General features: G+C 39.9%; 2 protein-coding genes across 4 annotated transcripts; one reads left to right on the top strand and one right to left on the bottom strand.

The window, feature by feature from the left end:
* The first annotated feature begins 6,078 nt into the window (after nucleotides 1–6,078).
* Nucleotides 6,079–10,030, top strand: ankrd34c (ankyrin repeat domain 34C). Its single transcript, XM_085461787.1, has 2 exons — nucleotides 6,079–6,518; nucleotides 7,412–10,030. The coding sequence occupies exon 2, from the start codon at nucleotides 7,462–7,464 to the stop codon at nucleotides 9,049–9,051; it is 1,590 nt and encodes a 529-aa protein (XP_085317913.1). The 5' UTR covers nucleotides 6,079–6,518; nucleotides 7,412–7,461; the 3' UTR covers nucleotides 9,052–10,030.
* On the bottom strand, nucleotides 9,631–19,412 carry LOC146704562 (retinol dehydrogenase 13-like). 3 transcript variants are annotated; one of them, XM_085461791.1, is made up of 8 exons: nucleotides 19,352–19,412; nucleotides 17,284–17,345; nucleotides 15,020–15,160; nucleotides 14,745–14,936; nucleotides 14,237–14,398; nucleotides 13,977–14,093; nucleotides 13,669–13,873; nucleotides 9,632–10,380 (listed from the first exon to the last, which is right to left on the bottom strand). In XM_085461791.1, the coding sequence occupies exons 3-8, from the start codon at nucleotides 15,129–15,131 to the stop codon at nucleotides 10,284–10,286; spliced, it is 885 nt and encodes a 294-aa protein (XP_085317917.1). In that variant the 5' UTR covers nucleotides 15,132–15,160; nucleotides 17,284–17,345; nucleotides 19,352–19,412; the 3' UTR covers nucleotides 9,632–10,283. The 3 variants fall into 3 exon arrangements, with proteins under 3 accessions (XP_085317915.1, XP_085317917.1, XP_085317916.1); XM_085461789.1 differs by lacking the exons at nucleotides 17,284–17,345; nucleotides 19,352–19,412 and adding an exon at nucleotides 16,404–16,643 and having other exon boundaries at nucleotides 9,631–10,380; XM_085461790.1 differs by lacking the exon at nucleotides 17,284–17,345.
* Nucleotides 19,413–19,530: the final 118 nt, after the last annotated feature.

Below are 19,530 nucleotides of genomic sequence, written 5' to 3'. Positions count from 1 at the left end.
CTGGACAAAGATTAAGGCTAAGCACAAATTCTTTACACAGTATAGGATTTTGTGAAAAGTGCATCCTTTGAAAGGTTCACACACTATTTTGGATTTTTTTCTAAAAACGAATCTGCAGCTCCAACAAAGGTCTGGGAAAAGTTTCAGGAAGCTGGTCTTTAGTTTTTTGTGTAAACGGAGAAGCAAACAGTCAAACAAATGGTGCATCTCTTTCCACCACCTTTATCCTGCTATGTTGTTCTGGATTTATAGTCTTCAAATTCATCCACATTAGTCATGGGTGAACCCCTGGATTGACTCTTCAATAAAGGAGGCGGTCGTCCTGCGTTTCCGCCATGTTTCTAAGGCTTCTTAATCTACTCTAAGATCTGTGACCTGACAATTATCTTTCTTTTCTTTTTTTTTAACTGAGGCCAGGCTGGTCCTGTTCGGTCCTGTCATGTCTGATTCTGCTCATCTGCAGACACCCTCAAGGATAGAAAGGAGTGATCTGACGTCACTACCAGCAACATAGACAGAAAAAGCTCTTTCTTCACCTTGTGCTGCAGAGGAGGTGTATTTTGGTCAGAGTGCCTCATGGTGTCAAAGACGTCACAGTCTCAGGGGTGTGAACCGCGAGCAGAGTTCTCTAACTCACTGTCAGAACATCCACTCATCCACACTGATGTACCCACATACTCTGACGAGCCCAAACCTCTGACAGATGCAGCTATGAAACAGTCTGTGATGAATTCGTAGTGGAAAACTCAGTTTTTCACAGAAATTCATTTAACCCCATATCAATATTTGCTTTTACCTTATTCTGAAAAGGATAAAGATACTCCTACAAAAGTAAAACACTGTACATGATACTAAAAATTAGAAAAGATATTTAAGACACGATTACCTCAGTGTAATGGTAGGTAGGCCATATTCCTGGACTTCTATTGATGGCTGTATTTTTCTGTTGTCTTTCATTAGATAACTTATGGCAGGAAGAGTTTCTGCTCTCTACCCAGTGGGAGGCAAGACACACTGTTAAGCTTTTGATTTGGTGGTGTTAAGAGAGGTGTGACAGATCCTACCAAAACATCAATTTTGCCACTAATTACTTTTGTAGTTATTGAGGCAGCTACACAGAATTTGAAACTCCACCTGAAACTGCACCTAATGAAATTCTCCTAACACTTGTTGATTTAGAGGGCGAAAGGAAAGAAAGCCACGAAACACGAGGGGAAAGTGAGAGTTTTTTGCGAGCGTTCGCCTTTCACATTTTTAACCATGTTAACAAAACTGTCATCCGTAGCTATGTATCATGACCACTTTTTACTGACAGACCATTAAGGTGCCTCCTGTTCCAGTATCCAATTAAAGGCTTCACAACAACTACTAATAAGTGGAGTGTAGAGTTGATAAGCAACCAATTCTGAGGCTTCAAGCCCTCTGCTTCATTAGGAGGATGTTGAGCTAAAATAGAAAATTCAACACGGCGGACATCAAAGTGCCCACTCTGCAAAATGAGTAACAAACTCCTTATTAGATATGCACCAATCTCCTAGGATACAGCCAACGTACACAATGATCACCCAGCAAAATTGTTGCCTGTATAATGCTCTTGAATAATGCTCAACTCAATTACTGCTTGCCAGAAGGGCAGGTGTTGGTTTGCAATGCGAGATGAGAAAGAACAGAAGGACTGGTGAAGGAGAAGGAGGCAGAGGAGGAGTGGAACCATTTCAAGATTTCAACTATGAGAAAGTAGCACTTTTCAATATGAAAAGATCAAAGTGTCTGAAAATGTGTTATACTTCACGGGCTATAATCATGAGTGGACGAGGGGAAAGAAAAAAAAATCACTCGCAGCATATGTGAGGGGTGGCAGGTTTTTAAGCTGCACTGGAGGCATTTCCTTAAATCTGCCACGGTAGGAGGGAGACAAGGAGCAGTCCAGTCCAAAGCTGTAGCAGGGTTCGTGCGAGTTAATGCTGTCGCAGCCCACACATTCGCTTGATACAATCGCTGAGACACCAAATGCCATGAGAATGTCAAACTCAGTCTTTAAAGAGACAACCACCACAGAGCTAGAAGCACAACATCAGCACAACAACAGGCGATATATGTGCTAGAAAAAAACACACATGCAGGCTTCGGTGTCTTAATGCAAATGGAGTTATCAGGAAGGAATGGATAAGTGAGATATATATATGTTTTTTTAAAAAAAAAAGATTTATGGGTTTATTTTAGAAAAGGCAAATGTTATTCGGAATTCCTGTGTTCAGACAGTGGACGTAATTGTTATGGCAGAATTGTTGTGACTTTGGGCTTAATTGAAATTTCTGTAGAGGCAGCTCTCCAATCGTATCTGTATCCTTTATGTCATTTCGTTTATTGTTTATGTGTCCATATGCAAAATGTGATGCGTTCATCTGCAGCTGGCTAACTTAGTCTTCCACAAAGACTAAAAACAGGATCAAACAGCTACACAAATCAAAGTGCGAAAACAGCAAATCAACAGTTTTGGAGGGTGTTATGTATCAGACTATTTCTTGGCTGAGCAGTTTCCCAGCAACCAGTGGTGACTCCGGGAGATTATTGTTCCCAACCAAGTATTCCCAATAAAACAGCAGTTTGCTTTTTTTTTTTTTTTTTTTTTTACAATTAGGTATTTGTAAAGAAACTAGCAGCTTCTCAGATGTGACTTTTGTTGCCACTGGAGAGCGCCAGGTAAACTGTGTTCAGTTAATTATTTATTTACATAATTAACAGGCTGTTACGGGGGTCAAGGAATTTTCTTTGACTCCCATAACAGCCATAATATCCCGGTCTCCTTAAGTGCTTTCCCCATTTCCTCAATTATCCAAAACAATTCACACCCTGATGCTAACCTTAAATTTAACTCACGTTATAGTTGGCATTAGTTGGCTAATGCTAGTGTTCAAGATTACTTATGTATACATAAAAAGATATAATGTTCTTCACGTGATGTGCTTGAAAGCAGTCCAATCAGATTCTCTTGAACAATATGGGTTCACTTTTGTCATAATCATAGCCTGTATATAAAAGATGGATATAAACACTGTGATTAATGTAGTTATGAAGCTTCAAACTGGCAGAGGTCGGTATTTCATAAACCTACACTACAAGCCAGGGGAGGCTCTGATTGATGCTTGTTTTATGGTACCACGGGATTGGCCATTTGCATAGGTATGCACCTGTGGAGAGCCTTCAGAGAGAGGTTTTCAACCTACAAAAAACGCACAGTATTCCAAAAACCGAACAGCATGTAACTGTTGAATGCTAAATGCTGATTGGCTGTGATAGTGGAGCTTAAAAAGAACAGGAGCAGCGTGGAAAAAACATCAGAAATGAAATGATACAGTATTAAAAGTACAGAGAGTGGCAGCACTGGACACTTTTCACTGTTTTTAAAACTCTGTTTCAGTTCATCACTTTACATGTTAGAACTTCTCTCTTCTCTCGGGCTGGCACACAAGCAAGACTAGAAAAAAGTCTTGGTTTGGACACTGCCTACATCTAGCATCAGATGCTCTCTGCAGGTAGAAGGGCTGACGGTTGTACCCTATGGTCTGCCAGTCGATTGCCAACAGATAGCCATGTTCAGCCTACAAGAAATCAAAGGATAACACATATTTCTTGCCTAGCAGCTTGTCAGTAACACAGTAAAGCATGCCCTGCTTTATCCTTGTTTTGGCTTTGTTGTTCTTGTTGTTATTTTAATGTAATGTGACCATATTTATGTACAAGAAGAAAACCAGTGACTGAGATCAGGAATTTGTTTACCGAGGTCACAGATATGGCAGCTCAGTAGCTCTGCTAGAAGTCAGAGAAAGTGCAGGTTAAATGCGTTGGCTAGTTCCAGCCATCTTTTATATACAGTGTATGGTTATGAGACATTTGTAACCTGTTTACAGTCTATGTGCTGAACTCATGAAAGTGATGAAATTATAAAAGACACTTTAAACAGAATAAATGTAACTTTAACAACACTTAAGAATATTTATTTGTTAAAATTACATATCTTTGCCACAATACCAAGATTTGCTCAATTATTTAAATTAGTGTTCTGCAATGAGTTGTCACCTGACATTTCAGAGGAGGATGAAAATTAAACAGTAATCACAGCGAAGAATAAATATGTGCTGACATGTTGCACTATATATTTTTTAGACTTTCCTGTAGCACTTGGCTGTATCTTACTTTCAAATTTTACTGGCTTTGACAACAGCAACTTTCTTTTTCAGTGCGATAAAAAAAACTGAGCATATTTCTATTTGCAGTTTACAAAAACAATTTCCTTTCTTGTTTTCTCAAAACTGAGGCATTATTTGAAATTAAGGTTAGACATGAAGTGCTCTGTTCTTCCCGTCTCCTGGAAAAATTGTGATCAGACTCTAAATTTGAAAACTGCTGATAACTTTTATGTGTCCTTTGTCAGAATATATAAATAGTTTTTGAGCTACTGTAGTCTGATGAGTAAAAAATGTCACAATTCAGACAGAAGAAAAGGTTATATTTAGAACGGAGGGGAGGGAGAGCAGCAGCTGTGGTGTAAGATATCTGAAAATGGAAAGTGCTCCCAGGGGTGATGGCGCTTATTCTCTTCACTTTAATTATTTATTTTTCCTCTATATACTGCAGACGACAGCATCATCGGGGCAAAGATCACCCTCTGTGAGGGCCACTGACGTCCTTTTGGCTCCCAGTGATAATGAATGTGTCTAAACTAGTCAGCTTTGGCCTTTGATCCTTGGATCATCATGATTCTCTGAAGTCTGTCTATAATACAGACCCATATAATTTTTACTCAACAGTATAAAATGTGAAATATACATAATAGCATCTGAATAACAATTTCAGTTTGTGTTTGACAAAAAAAAAAAAAACTTCTTAGAACTTCCTATTCTTAGAATCAAGTTTGACACTTAGAAGAACAGTTTTTACTCATCTACATATAAACCAATATTTTACACAACTCTTTTAGTCATTTCTGGTGAAGAAATGACAATATTTAGCCAGACTGTTAATGCCTCTTGAACAGGAGGGGCATACTCTTTTGAGGTGGTGACTACAGCATGAGCTGCTTTATGAAACTGCCTTCTCCATGTGCCTTGTAAACAACACTTCCTCTGGGACTGAGAAGGCAATCACAGGTGAGAAATCACTGGCAACATTGACAGCTGAAGTCCTGAGACGTCAAGCCTTTGGATAGGTAATAAAGTGATTAGTCTTAGAGTCAGAAAAAAAGAAAAGAAAAAAAGGAGCAGGGGTCAAAGGATTAATGATTGATTGTGGTGGTGGTGACTTACTCATGAGTGGAAAATAGATCCAAAAATAACTGCATAAAAAATGCCATATAATCCTGTCTGTCCGTGGAGGAATGTGTCTGATTTACCTGTTCTTTGCAGGGCTGAGAACATCACTGTTCTCATTAGAAACTGCTTCTGTGCTGTCTCATAGCAACCTAAAAATAGAAATGTCCCTATTAGGCTGTATAGCTGCGATGGCTGCTACAAGTTTTGGCTTCTTTAATTGTACTGTAAATATATAGGTGCAAAATATTTTTGCTCTCTCACATAATTTGTTGAGTACATGACAATGAGAGAAAGAAGCGCTGCAGATATGCATAAACATTAAATATTAACTAATGCTTTGTATCAAAGTGTCACTGCTTAAAAATATGATTTCTGCTTTTTAAAAAAAATGAAAATAAGAAAAGAAAGATAGCTGGTGAATATATCCTATTGGAATTCCCTGCAAGAAGCAGCGTGATGGTGGTCCAGGCACATTTTACAACTGAATTGTTTTCTCTGTGCCCTTTCATACATGGCAGACAGACAACCTGCCTTTATTCCTGTTCCACCCTGCAGAAAGATTAAATCGTATTTATAGCGCAGACTTACTATCTGAAGAAAATTCAAAAAGCAGCCTAAGCACTAGGCTCTAGGAGAAAAAGCAGCCTTCTCATCTTCATCACGTGTAGGCCAAACTGTGCCCACCGTTTTCATTTTCATACTGCTCTTTTGACATAATTAAAATAACACGCGCGCGCAGATCATTTGCATGTCTTTAGGAGGCAGCACTCGTTTTGTTTGTGTCCAGCAGATATAAAGACCGAGACAGAGGTTTTTCATCAGACGCAATTTATTTTGGTCGACTCTGACGTCAAGAGAATACACGTTTCATTCAACCAGCAAGAAAGTAAGTTATTTATAACCCGCAGCATCTCCAGGTTGTGATCCTTGAGTGCGCAGTGAAAGGAATACTCCCCATTGGACTGATGTGGTGTGCCTCCATAACAAAAGCCACACAGCTCATGCGTTATGGTGCCAGAGAGGCACGGCACACTGTAACCTAAACCAAGACGTATTGATGGGAACAGTCACGGCTGCATAACAAAAAAGAAAATAGGATTATTGTGGAGAACTTCAACAAACTTTCTGTTTTGAATCTTTAATTTCGCCCTCGCAGATGGCAGAGCACTGGTTACTTTGAACATGGAAAATCTCCTCTTTGACCAGGTAAGGAAACAACTGTCACACAAACAATATTACACGTGAAGGTTAATTAATTCAACTTTACCTCGCTATCTTGTATCGGTGAAGGCGGAGGCTGTTAAATTAGATCGACAGCTTGTGTTGCATGTGAAATCAAATGTATGTCTAATGTTGGCAAATTAATATTCAAACTGCAGATAAAATGTTTACATTTGGGATTTGAAGCAGAATAAGACGACGAACACCGCAACGTGTAATGGAGCGCGTCTTTCGAGCCAAGTTACCCAAAATGAGAACCGCGGACAGCGACTCTTTGAGCTTAGCGTGACGTTATTTAATGTCGCCAGTTAAAGAGCTTGAACAGATGTTTGGATCACTATTTGAAATTTATATAACAAACATCGCATTTACGCGCAGTCTCTCGTATATTCGTCCCAGAAAGGTGGAAAAATGATGTTTATGCTTACTTGTAGTGAATACTGGAGGCTTTTGTGTCAGTATCAGTATGTTGGGTGGGGGGTGGGGGGCACTGCTGTCTAGATAGAGGTTTAGAAAAAAAAAATCAACTTTGATTATGACATCATGACACATCTATCAGTAGTGTTTATGACTCTAACAGGTGTGTTACCACGCTGACTTCTGCATGGATATATGTGATCTTTGAGGACGTGCATGAGCATTTTAGGAAAACTGCCAATTTTTTGTACAACACTGATTCAATTTCAATAATTAAACAAACAATATATCCACTATATTTCACAGATCTATAAGAGTAAGTTTTATTTTTATTTTCTTTAGGTTGTAACAGACTGCCACCTGCTGGCAGTGATAACAAATAGAAAAGCAGACAAACAAAGTGGGTATTAATCACTCATTTTACTATGTAAGCTGAACTAATTCCACAAATTTGTTCAAAGGGCTGCGAGCTGTGAGTTCAGTACTGAGAAGATCTGTGATTGGCTGGGTAATGGCAGATATTCTGGAACTGCGGACAGATGGAAACTCACTCCTGAAGGCAGTGTGGCTCAGACGCTTGAGACTCACCAGGCTCTTGTTGGAAGGAGGTGCCTACATCAACGAGAGCAATGAACGTGGGGAAACACCTCTCATGGTGGCCTGCATGTCCACACACACCGACCAGCAGAGTGTAAGTAAGGCAAAGCTCGTAAAATATCTGCTGGACAACCAAGCGGACCCCAACATACAGGACAAAGGAGGTCGGACAGCTTTAATGCACGCCTGCATTCACAAGGCTGGACACAAAGTGGTGGATCACCTACTTAGCAACGGTGCTGATCCCAGCCTGGAAGACAGGAGCGGGGCCTCAGCGCTGGTCTATGCCATAAACGCAGATGACAAGGAGACACTTAAACTGCTCTTGGATGCATGCAAAGCTAAAGGCAAGGAGGTGATCATAATCACCACAGACAAGTCACCATCTGGCACTAAGACTACCAAACAGTATCTAAATGTCCCTCCATCACCAGAGCTGGTTGAGAGATCTTCCCCGGCGTACTGCACTTCTCCCTCTGATATTAACGCCACAGCATCGCCCTCACCTGAGCAAGAGCAACAAAACACAGTCTTCAGTTTCCAGACAAAGCTAAAAACCTCCAGCTCAGCTTCGAAACTTGCCAATGGGCCCACGTCGCCGACGCGGCGGCCTGCAAACCCCAAACGTGCACGTTTGCCTCAGCTGAAGCGGCTGCAATCAGAGCCTTGGGGGTTGATTGCACCCTCTGTCCTGGCTGCTGCTGCCGCCGCCGCCCATGATGAGAGTAAGAAAGCTAGTTCTGATGAGGATGTTGTTGCAGGGGTAAACGGACTCTCTCTGAGTAAGAGGTCGGCTTTATCTCGACAGAACAGTGTAGACGGGAAGGACAGCTTATTCCCACTAGTGGGAGAACAGCCCTGCAAAATGACCACCTCATTATCAGTTCCTCCAACATCTAAACCATCATATGAGAGAACGCTAGGCCAACACCAGCCACTGGCACGGCGCAGCACGGTGCCTACAGAGCAGGAGAGCAGCAGCTGCAGCAGTGGACTAGCCAGTCTGAGAGACACAATGCATAGGAGACACCTGGGGAATGATCACTATGACTCAGACTCACAGCTCTATTCAGACTCTGCCATGTTAGATTCTCCTAAGGTCCCGGTGGAGCGCAGGAAACTAAACACCTCTCCACTTGTGATGTTAACCAGCTCCAGAGAATCTCTAGACAGCAATGCCAGCACATCCTCTCCCAGCACAGCACGCAGGCGTGCACCTGGTCTCCTGGAGAGAAGAGGCTCAGGCACACTTCTGCTGGATCACATCTCCCACACCAGGCCTGGCCACCTCCCCCCTCTTAACATAAACCCAAACCCTCCCATTCCCGATATCGGGGCTAGCAACAAGCCCTCCTCACCTCTGGCCACAGGTATTAGATCTATAGCTCCAGTAGCACCAAACACACCAAAGAGAGGTGGCCTCAAGTTGAAGAAGAAACTTGTGAGAAGGCACTCTATGCAAGTGGAACAGATGAAACAGCTTTCTGATTTTGAAGAGCATTAGTTAGTTATGAAGTTTATGCAGCAAATATTGTGGAAGTAGAGATGTTAACACCATAGATTGTGAGGAAGTACATCCATAGTCTACACAAGTCATTTGTGTCATTTGTGTAGACTCAGAGCCATCTAGTTGTTGAATTATGTGTAATTAAAAAATATAGATAGAATATATAGATACATTAAAACTGAGCAATATAGGTAGATTTCCTCCCCGTGTCACACTCAACCTTAAGGATAACTATCTTTTGACTTCACAACATCTGCTGTATATGTTTTACAGTTTTGAATGTAAATGCCAAGATATGGTACTTTTCCTCTGAACTAGCTGATCATGTAACATTAAAGGAACACACAGGGTACATTTGTAGCTGGTGGCAGATAGGGTGCACTTTGTGCATATGTAATTAGCACCATAATGGACATTCTGTCTCACGAAAAAAAAGAAAAAAAGAAAAAGAAAAAAAAATGTGATGCATTTGTCTGAGATGTAGCTTTGGATAAGATGAAATTGGACTGTTTGTAGCAATTCTGTACAAAGTGCCTTTAAAAAGAAACCGAAAAAAGTGATGAGCAGATACAAATTTTGTATAAAGAAAACTTTAATTCATGATGATGTAACCAACATGTGTTTTGTCTCAGCACTGCTGGTCTCACATGGATCAAAATGAAGACTCGTGATGAATACATAGGATGTGGATAAACAGTATGCCTTAAAAGACAGGTATAACAATGGGCTATGTATAAGAGCACTTTAATGCCCACGAGAAAGAAACTGAATACCACTATTAGCAGTGTTACAAAAAGCTAAAGCACATTCATATATAATTCTTATATGATAAACCCAAGCAACAATAAATGACATTTTAACCCTTAGTCCACACAGATATTGGTGAAACCCATCAATTAAAATGTCATTTCAAGCTAAAGGCAATCAATGCTAAAGATCATACAGCTTCCATGTAACTGACCTGTGAAGCATTGCTTCTGTTTAAGAAAAAACTTAATTTAATTCATAGTATTTTTCCAATTAGTTTGTTGTATATTCTAAATAAATGTCTATCACTTGTGAATTTCTGTCTTTTGTTCATTTGTTGTCCTTAAGCAGGAGCTCAGCTGCTACTAGCAGCGCAGATGTTCACTAGAAAGAGTACCAGTTCTTTCCTCAGGCCACCTGGCAGTCCAGTGGCACCGCGATGATGACAATCATCATCAAAATCATCATCATCGTCGCTGTGACTATGTCAGACCGACCACAGAGGCACTCAGCTCCCACAGCTTCTTGGCAGCTTCATCATCCAGACCCTGAGGGGCTGCTGTTTTAGGGGCGCAGTCGCTGTAATCAGTGCAGACTTTAGTGTTAAACACACAACTTGATCTGTTCATGCTGAGTTGATTAAGTCACAAGAACAAGTTAATCAGTCAGATAAAAAAGGCAAGATATGCAATCAAAGGATAATTTACAAGGCAACAATGTCTTAATATTTTATACTGTTTTCTTAAAGATAATTATAGGAATTTAGATATTTATTAGTTATGTTATTACCCATATAATTTCATACAAAGACCAAAAGAGTCAGTTTTCACTTTATATACAAAAATAACATCAAGTAGAGCCAAACCGATATTTGTTATGTGGCGATATATCGGTATGGTTGACAACTAAAACCTCCAATTATGTTATAAATGTTGATGTTACACAGATATTCCACCAGATGGCACTCCGCAACTTCCCTGTTGGCATCGATAGGAGAAGTGTAAATGAGTAACCCATGACTTGTGGTGACAACAAAGCAACATTCCAAATATGGGTATTGGTCATAAAAGTCCAATATCAGTCAGGTTCTAGTATCAGCAGTTTAAATTAAGATTAAATCATATGCTTTGTAATTGCTAAAAAAAACTATTAAGGAAAATCTTAAAATGTTCTAATTTCAAACAAGAACACTCAGAAAACGGGACTTCCTTTAAAGGGCAAAGGCTATACTAAAACTTTGATGTTTTTTAATTATTATTATTATTATTATTATTATCATCATTTTATTACAACATCCTGATCTCAGCCTGTTATGGGTTCATTCTGACATCATAGGGTGTCATAGTGGGAGAAAAAAAAGAGGTGTGTTGTAGAGCACTCTTCATGTTCCCTTTCATATGGAACATAATACTTATTATATTGTATTTTTTTCCAAGGTCAACTTTGACCTTGGGCACCAACAATAAAGGTCAAGGTCAAATGTTTAGCCAACCCAGGTACTCATGCCCACCAAGACTTTGTATATTGTTTGAACTTGATCCATAAAACATTGGGGGTAATATAAAGTTTTTACTGACTTTCACATTTGGTACGACATTGACTAGATTTTCACCTAAATTAAATCAGCTCGAGCTGTTGTAGACTGCTAACAAACAGACAGACAGACAGACAGACAGACAGACAGACAGACAGACAGACAGACAGACAGACAGACAGACAGACAGACAAACAAACAAACAAACAAACAAACAAACAAACAGAACAGATTACAGACTCGCTCACTTCAGGGGGAGAATTAATAAATACACAGACTGTGGAGAAACATCAAGACAATCTATTTTTAGGGAAAGCCCTGCTTATTTTAGCAAAACAGTTCTAGATGTGAGCATGGCTCTTTAGTAGATAAATGCTAAACTGTTTGTTACACAGTGTGTTAGGTACAGTGTTAGGTACACAATAAATACAATAAATGAATAGAATGATCTGGTCATTGTGATGTGAAGAGTTAATGGAAAATGATCCTCATCAGGCCTCAGATACTTTAAAATGTGCTGCCAGCATTTATATATACCCTCCATATATATATATATATATATATATATCCTCCACATCTTCTCGAGAGAAGAGCTCGAGAAGATGTGGAGGGTGAAGGTAACGGTGGTCCCAGTGGTAATCGGAGTATTAGGTGCAGCGACTCCCAAGCTAGGCGAGTGGCTCCAGCAGATCCCGGGAACAACTTCGGAGATCTCTGTCCAGAAGAGCACAGTCCTAGGAACAGCTAAGATACTGCGCAGGACCCTCAAGCCGCCAGGCCTCTGGTATATCTATCTATCTGTCTATCTATCTATAAATATAAATATGTGTGTGTGTGAGCATGCAATCAGCTCTTGCCATTTTTAAAATCTTGAACACATGCAGCACCACTTAAATGTCAGTCATTCACTGGTAAATGGCTGAAATGCCTGATAAGATAATGTCAGCAGTAATGAAATACTGGAAATCTGCAAAAGGTGGAAAGCTGTCAGTGTATTGCAGCTGGTTTGTGGCATTTATATTGACTGTGATTTTGTCTAGGCATTTTTTTTTCTGGGCATGCACACTGACGCAGAGACCCTGCTGACATGATGATTCCTTTATTTATCATATGATCTTGACTTTCTGTCTCAAAAAGATTCCTTGTATCAAAATCTCATTTTATATTGTGCTAATCCACATTTTTATATTAGTGCTAAATTGCTACTGTAGTATGCTTACAATGTAAAAGGGGTCGCTTGTAGTTGCAAATGAGTCACTCACCAAACACCCCTCACCTCTACAAAGCCTTTAAGTCTCCTTAGATAATTGCTCTGATTTTCCAACCCACAATTCTGGTCTCATCAGCTAAGCTTTCACCTGCAGCACACAGCTATTTCCTGCATAAAAGCCTCGATGAGCCTGCTCTACACTGCTCTACCAGCCCAGAAACAAACAGATGACAGTTAATAGACCAGATTAGATGGTGTTCAGAATTTAGGATTCAGCAGCTAAAAACACAGAATTGTCCCCCAGGAGTAAGACCAGAGTTAAAATGAGAGTGAATAATTATTTAACATTCACGAAAAGGTTAAGTACACGACCCCAAATGAACGTTAATGTGTCTGCTCGTTATGTTTTAGATGTGTCCGTCTAATTCACTGGATTTGAATCAGTGTTCACGCTGACATCATTTACTGGACTTGGACAACATTTTTCATGCATAGAGGAATTATCATGCTGTGGAAAAACCCACAGCATGTTAACACATTAGGTTTTTAAACAGTTGTGTTAACTGGACTTAATTATATTCAACAAATCACAAGAACATTTATTTTACTGTACGCAGATCAACTGTGTTCCCTGTTGTCACCTTTAAAAGGCCCATTGAGAGGTTGGAGAATCCTACTAGACATGACTGACTGGCACTAAGTAGTTTCTTTATCAGTGTTATTAGAAAATTTTTTCTGCTTTTACTATCAGCTACTTGTAGTTTTTTAAAGTGCAAAAGCAATCCCTAACTCACGTTCCCTATCATCAAAATGAATCCAATGACTCCCGTGCAATGACGTATTCAGAGTATAATTTTGAAGAAAATAAAGAACTGGTATCAGATTCATTTCCTGTGTCTGCACATCCACTGAGGGAAGATATTGCATTAGACTGCACTGAGAAAGAAGAGTCCAGCTGTTTCATTGCTAATATGCTTCATTACACATTCACAATACCAGTCTCAGTAGAGTATGTTAGTGTTGTTCTCAATATGATCCATTTCCCCCACATGGGCGAGCCGAGCAATATCCCTTTTGGCTGTCTATCAATAAAGAGCCCATCTGTTGAATTACACAGACTGACCTGTAATAGAGTCCACTCTCATTTTGCAGGCTTTCCTCCACAGCGCAGTAGATGGTGGTCTGAGCTCCTTCTGTCGGATTCTTGATGAAAAACACGAAGGGCACATACAAAACCCTCTTCCACAGGGGCACTGTGGGCCAGAAGTGTCGGCCAAGCTCGGTGCGGATGACTCCAGGGTGGAGGCTATATGCTGTTACGCCAGTACCTGCAAAATGACAAGATGCAGAACACAAGTCATTACAAGGACATGAAATCCCATTCAATGTGTAACGACACATAGAAATATAGATATAAAACAGACGCAGCACCTTGCAGCCTGTTGGCCAGCTCTTTTGTAAAGAGGACATTAGCTAGTTTACTTTGAGCGTAGCTTCTCCAAGGCCGGTAATCTTTGTCCTGATTTATGTCATCAAAATGGATTTGACCTGTTGAGAGAAAGCACTTCATCCTTATTCACAGATGTGGTATTTAACATTAAATGAATATAAAAGGATGACATTCCTGAGAGATTTAAAAAAAACAACTAATTCTCTTTATATGAACTAGAAAAAAAGAGGAAAAACTGCACCTCTCTCATGCGCTAAGCTGGAGACATTCACAATGCGGCTCGGCGCTGACTTCTTCAGGAGATCTAACAGACAGTTCGTTAAAAGGAAGTGGCCCAGGTGGTTCACACCAAATTGCATTTCAAAGCCATCTTCAGTCTTCCATTTTGGACAGCTCATTATGCCTAAAGGTAGGAATATCAAAGGAAATGTATTTACCGCCTGTTAAAGTAAAGTGTGCGTGTTAGTCCCCATAGGGAAATAGTTCCTCTGCATTTAACCCATTCACCCAGTGAAGCAGTGGGCAGCCACCAGTGCAGCGCCCGGGGAGCAGTGTGTAGGGACGGTACCTTGCTCAGGGGCACCTCAGGGTAGCCGTTCAGTGGAGTCGAACCCCCGACCTTCCGATCATGGGGCCACCACTCTACCTACTGAGCTATCCCTGCCTGTTAAACACGAATGCACAGTCACAAAGCTGGCATAATATGCTACATCACACCATAGTGGGTCTGATGTGATTTATACATCCACCTGCATTATTGATGAGAACATCCAGGCGCTCCTCACTTGCTAGGACATCTTTGGCAAGTTGGCGTATTGACTGTAGAGATGCCAAATCCAACTTTCTGACAATCACGCTGTCATTTCCGCTTCTCTTTTTCACTTCTTCTGCAGCTTTATTAGCTCTTTCCATGTCCCTACAAGCCAGAATAACCCTCGCGCCTGCAATGCGGGAGCAAAGTCATTACACCTGAACAGATATTAGATTATAAAATTGGATATATAAATCCTGGCAAATCACCAACCTCTTCTAGCCATGTCAACAGCAGTTTCTTTGCCAATCCCAGTGTTGGCTCCAGTGATCAGGACTGTCTTTCCATCTAAGCGGGCTTTGCTGTGACACACACCACCTGCCATCCACTTCTTCAAACCAAAAAGTCCCACTCCTGTAAAAATGTCCGCATAGTGACAGCTCTAAATCTCCACTGATCAGAGCCATCTTCACCTTCTAGAAAAGGAAACCCCCACCCACCCAAAACAAAACACAACTGCACAGATTCAACAGATGTTTTAGGACCAAGATTTTCTCAAATATAAATTTCTGACCCCTTCTTCCACACCCTGAAGATAATACACTTGAATGAGTTTAACAGAAAAAGCCTTAAAGTGCCTTAAAATAATCTGAGAAATAATTAAAACTGCTTTTTTCTTTGTCCAAATGTGCATAAATATTTTTTTTAAAACATTGTCTCTCTATTTTACATAACTACAAATTGAACAAGTTTGGGTTTTGGGATGGTGATTGTGTAAAAAAGTGTTTTAACATCTAAACTAATAAAAACTCAAATAAAAGTCAACACTTTCAAACAATAAAAATACCGGCAAACCAGTAGACACACCTATAGCATCAATTTGAGAATCCTAGGTGACTTCCTTCTCAAATTAATAACATTTTCAGAAAACTATTCCGCTAACCTTTAGGTTGAGTTCACTGAGATTTAAACTCATCTGAGGTATTTAGTAGATGCACCTATGTTATTAATTTGAAGCATTTACAAAATAAACTGAAATGAGCAAACCTACTGGAAACGAACTGAAATTAAACAGAATTAAAAGCAAAAGCAAAAGTCAAAACGAAATAAAAAATAAAAACAAATTAGTAACTATAAAGCTATGATGGCAGACCGTGACCGTGAAAATATCAGGTTCCCTACCTTTTTTTGTAATAAATAAAACAAGCTAGCACAACCACCTAAAAAACAAATATAAACAATATAGGCACATCAAACGTGTGAAAGCTCATTCAAACTGCACTGTAAAGCACCAGGCACACCTAGAACAGTGTGTTAGTGAATATTTAGTTAAGATGTTAATAAGCTGTAGCTTAACAAATTCACTTTAACTATATTCTTATAAACGTGATGCAAAATCAAAGGCACTTGTCATTTTAACGAGCACGTGGGTCCGTGCGCAAAAGGCCTACATGCTTATGCAACGTCAAGTAAACGTCACAGAGTCTGTAAAAGAGCACGAGCTAAGACAGCCATCCGTGTGCTGTTTACAGTCTACACGTATGATCAGACCATTAATGTAAATCAGTGATTAGCTATTATATGAGTTACTTTGTTTTTCTTTTAACACACAACACCTGCTTTTGTGAAAAAGAGCCTGCGTCGGGTCACTTCATACCTGCTACTGTGACCAATGCAGTAGTTTTAGGATACTGGGAAACAAATGAGCGTGCAGCCGAGGAGGTCCGCATTGTCCCTGCTGACCCTGTTACTGTTTATGAATCTGCTTCTCTTAAAGTCCGGTTGGAGAAACGCCGGCGAACTTTCCTGCAAGCGAGACCTTACTGCCTGCTACAAAGTAAACCGCGTCAATAACAGCTACATAACAAGCGGAGCCTTTGCCCAGGAAGTACCGCCCATCGCCGCCCTACACGGGAATCCTATTGGTTCATTTTTGTCAATAGTGTTAATAATATTTTTAAGCAATTTTTTAAAAGCTATTGCCAAAGAAAGCAGCTAGTAAAGTACATTTTGGCTATTTTAGAACTTTTTTTTTTTTTAGATTTTTAACAAATCTGAAAAAGTTCAATGCTATTAAACTAAAAACAAACAAACCCCAATATAACAAAATGCAATCAAATCAAACTGTAGTGGTATCTTTAGGATTTAGTAAAAACATCTTTGCTGAAACTATTATCATCTCACAACTTTCCATCTTCTCGTTTCATCTGCTCCCTCTAGAGGTCACCACAGTGGATCATCTGCCTCCATCTCACCCAGCTAGCATCCTCCTTTGACACCAACCTTCTACATATCTGTATCATAACAGGCTGTTAAACATCCTCTTCAATCTTGCGGCTATCTTTCTCTCTCACATCCCCTCAGACACTTGTCTCCACCGACACCCACCCTGCCCACACTCTCTTCTTCACCTCTCTTGTGCACTGACCACTGCCACACCAGGTATTTAAACTCATCTACTTTCACTACTTCTGCTCCTTGCATCTTTACCTTTCCACCGGTCTCCCTCTCATTCACACGCATGTATTATGTCTTACTTGAACTTTATTTCTTTTTCTCAGTGTCATTTGTGAATATCATAGTCCATGGAGTCTCTTTCCTGAAAGGGTGTAAAAATCAAAAAGGGTGTAAATCAGACATGATGATCCACATCTTTCTATGGCAGTAATAAAATTTAATAATCAAATAAAAATAAATAAGGTGTAAATAAGATGTTTTTTTTACACTGAATGTCAGCTGTTTTTTGTTTTGTTTTGTTTTTACAAAATACATTTTTGTTCTAAAATAAAGCCAACTGCATCTCTTAAAGCTGCATTTCCATTTCAGCTTTATTTAGGTATCATCAACTCATAAAATATGCAAGGTCAATGTATGCTGGGCTCAAGATATAATATGTGCAGTTATTATGCAGTGAAGCACAGCTGGTATGCAATAAAGCACTCGTGATTTAAGCTTAATAAACAGACAAATCTATCATCTACAAGGAATACTCATAAATTGTACAGCAGATGTCGCTGTAGGCTCATCAACGCTGTCTTGGTGTATTTTTACGTGATTCTAGAAGATGAGACACATACATCACATTAGCCCTTAAACTAGGCCTATATTTCATTTCTGTTTTAGTCACAGTTGCCAGTCAAGCACAACAAGACGTGTTTTGAAGCTATATAAAACACCTAAGAATCACATGATATCCCAAACTCCTACGAGCACATTAAGAACTGTCTGTGCTGTTGAGTGAGCAGACAAAAGAGGAAACCCACCAGAAGCACCGAGATGACAGTAATAACAGCATCAGCCTACACTATCAGATCTCAATTAAAGCCTAATCAGAGCTGCAGTGGAGCAACTGAATCTGGAATAAAATTTTACTGTGTCAGATCAATAAGGCGTGCTTTCTCTGAACTTTAAAGCATAACACAATGAGTCTAGACAGGGACAATATAGAGAGATTTGACCTTGTAATTCTTGTGACACCTGAGAGTGAATGTTTTCACTGTGGAGAGCTGCGGAGTGTCTGTAAATCGGGGAAGCACAGGCCACAAAGTACATGTGAAAACCTAGAGGTGTTCTGAAGTGGCTGTATAAAGTGAGAGGATTAGCTAACAGCCACCTGACTGCAGTGACCATGCTCTTTATTGCAGCCTCTCATTGAATATGCAGGTCAAAGTTTTGTATTTCAGGGACAACTGAATGACATTCTTATTGCACTGACCTTCTCGACATTGTTATTACACACAGTTTAAGCCATGCTGCTTGGGTAAATACATTATTGTTAAGGCTTTAGAGGTTTTTTCAACCAGCGGAGGCCTGCTATAATCTGAAGAGCACTTTAGAGGTGACCTGGCTGTCTCTTTTACTGGCTCACTACTAAGCCCGTCATGTGACTCCTCTGCAGACCTATCTCCGAGTATGGTAACCTTCCCCTGCTAAAATTAGAGGGCCCTCTGCTGAGACATTGTGGAATGTATCTTTCCCGTACCCATCCTGGAGACAAATCAGGACCTTAATAAATTTTCATAATGACTGTGTTTTTACCTTATGTCGTGACTGCTAAATTACCAATGATTTGTCATGAAAATTGTCAAATAGAAAATATCAAAGATAAATCTGTTATGATTGAGTTTGTTTAGAGCATTATATATCTCAGTCATTGCGATTTGTGTTAATGACGTAGTACTTTTGCCTTAAAACCAAGCAGATTTATTCTGATTTAGTTATTAGGACATTACATTGTTGCTGATTATTTCAGTGGGTTTCCTCTAATATGAAGATATGATCCAGCATGTATTCTACATAATAAATTACAGGCCTACATTAGCTAGATCTTAATGAATATTGGGTGACTGTAAATGCGTAGAGCTTCAGAAATTAATTTAATATATTTAGAAAACAAACAGGTAATATTTCTACAATGACCATTAGATTGGAACTATTTTGTAACAACTGTAAAAAACTTTTAAACTCCGCATTAAGCTTTGAGTAAATGAGCCTGATGACTTTGTTTGGGTTATTATGGTTTGTACAGAAAAGAAAGCCCGCATATACTCAATATTTATCTTGCTTGCAGGCTGTGACCTTTGTGTGGATTACCCCGTAGTTCACCTTGATTCAGTCGGGGTTATCCGGTCTCTATAACGAGCCTCTGTGGTGTTTAACCGCCGTTTTGTTGCGGTCCCTCCTCTGGGTATGTGTGACTCTGACGTAGCACTCAGCGTCTCCCGCCGGGGAGGGGAGAAGGGCGGTGCTGCTGCTGGTGACTATATTGCAGCGAGCCGCGGAGC

This window comes from Copadichromis virginalis, linkage group LG7 (genome assembly GCF_057382275.1).
Source record: "Copadichromis virginalis isolate Kocher_CV1m ecotype Utaka linkage group LG7, C_Virginalis_male_GT1.1, whole genome shotgun sequence".
Classification (NCBI taxonomy): domain Eukaryota; kingdom Metazoa; phylum Chordata; class Actinopteri; order Cichliformes; family Cichlidae; genus Copadichromis; species Copadichromis virginalis.
This window is presented reverse-complemented; position numbering and strand designations above follow the sequence as displayed.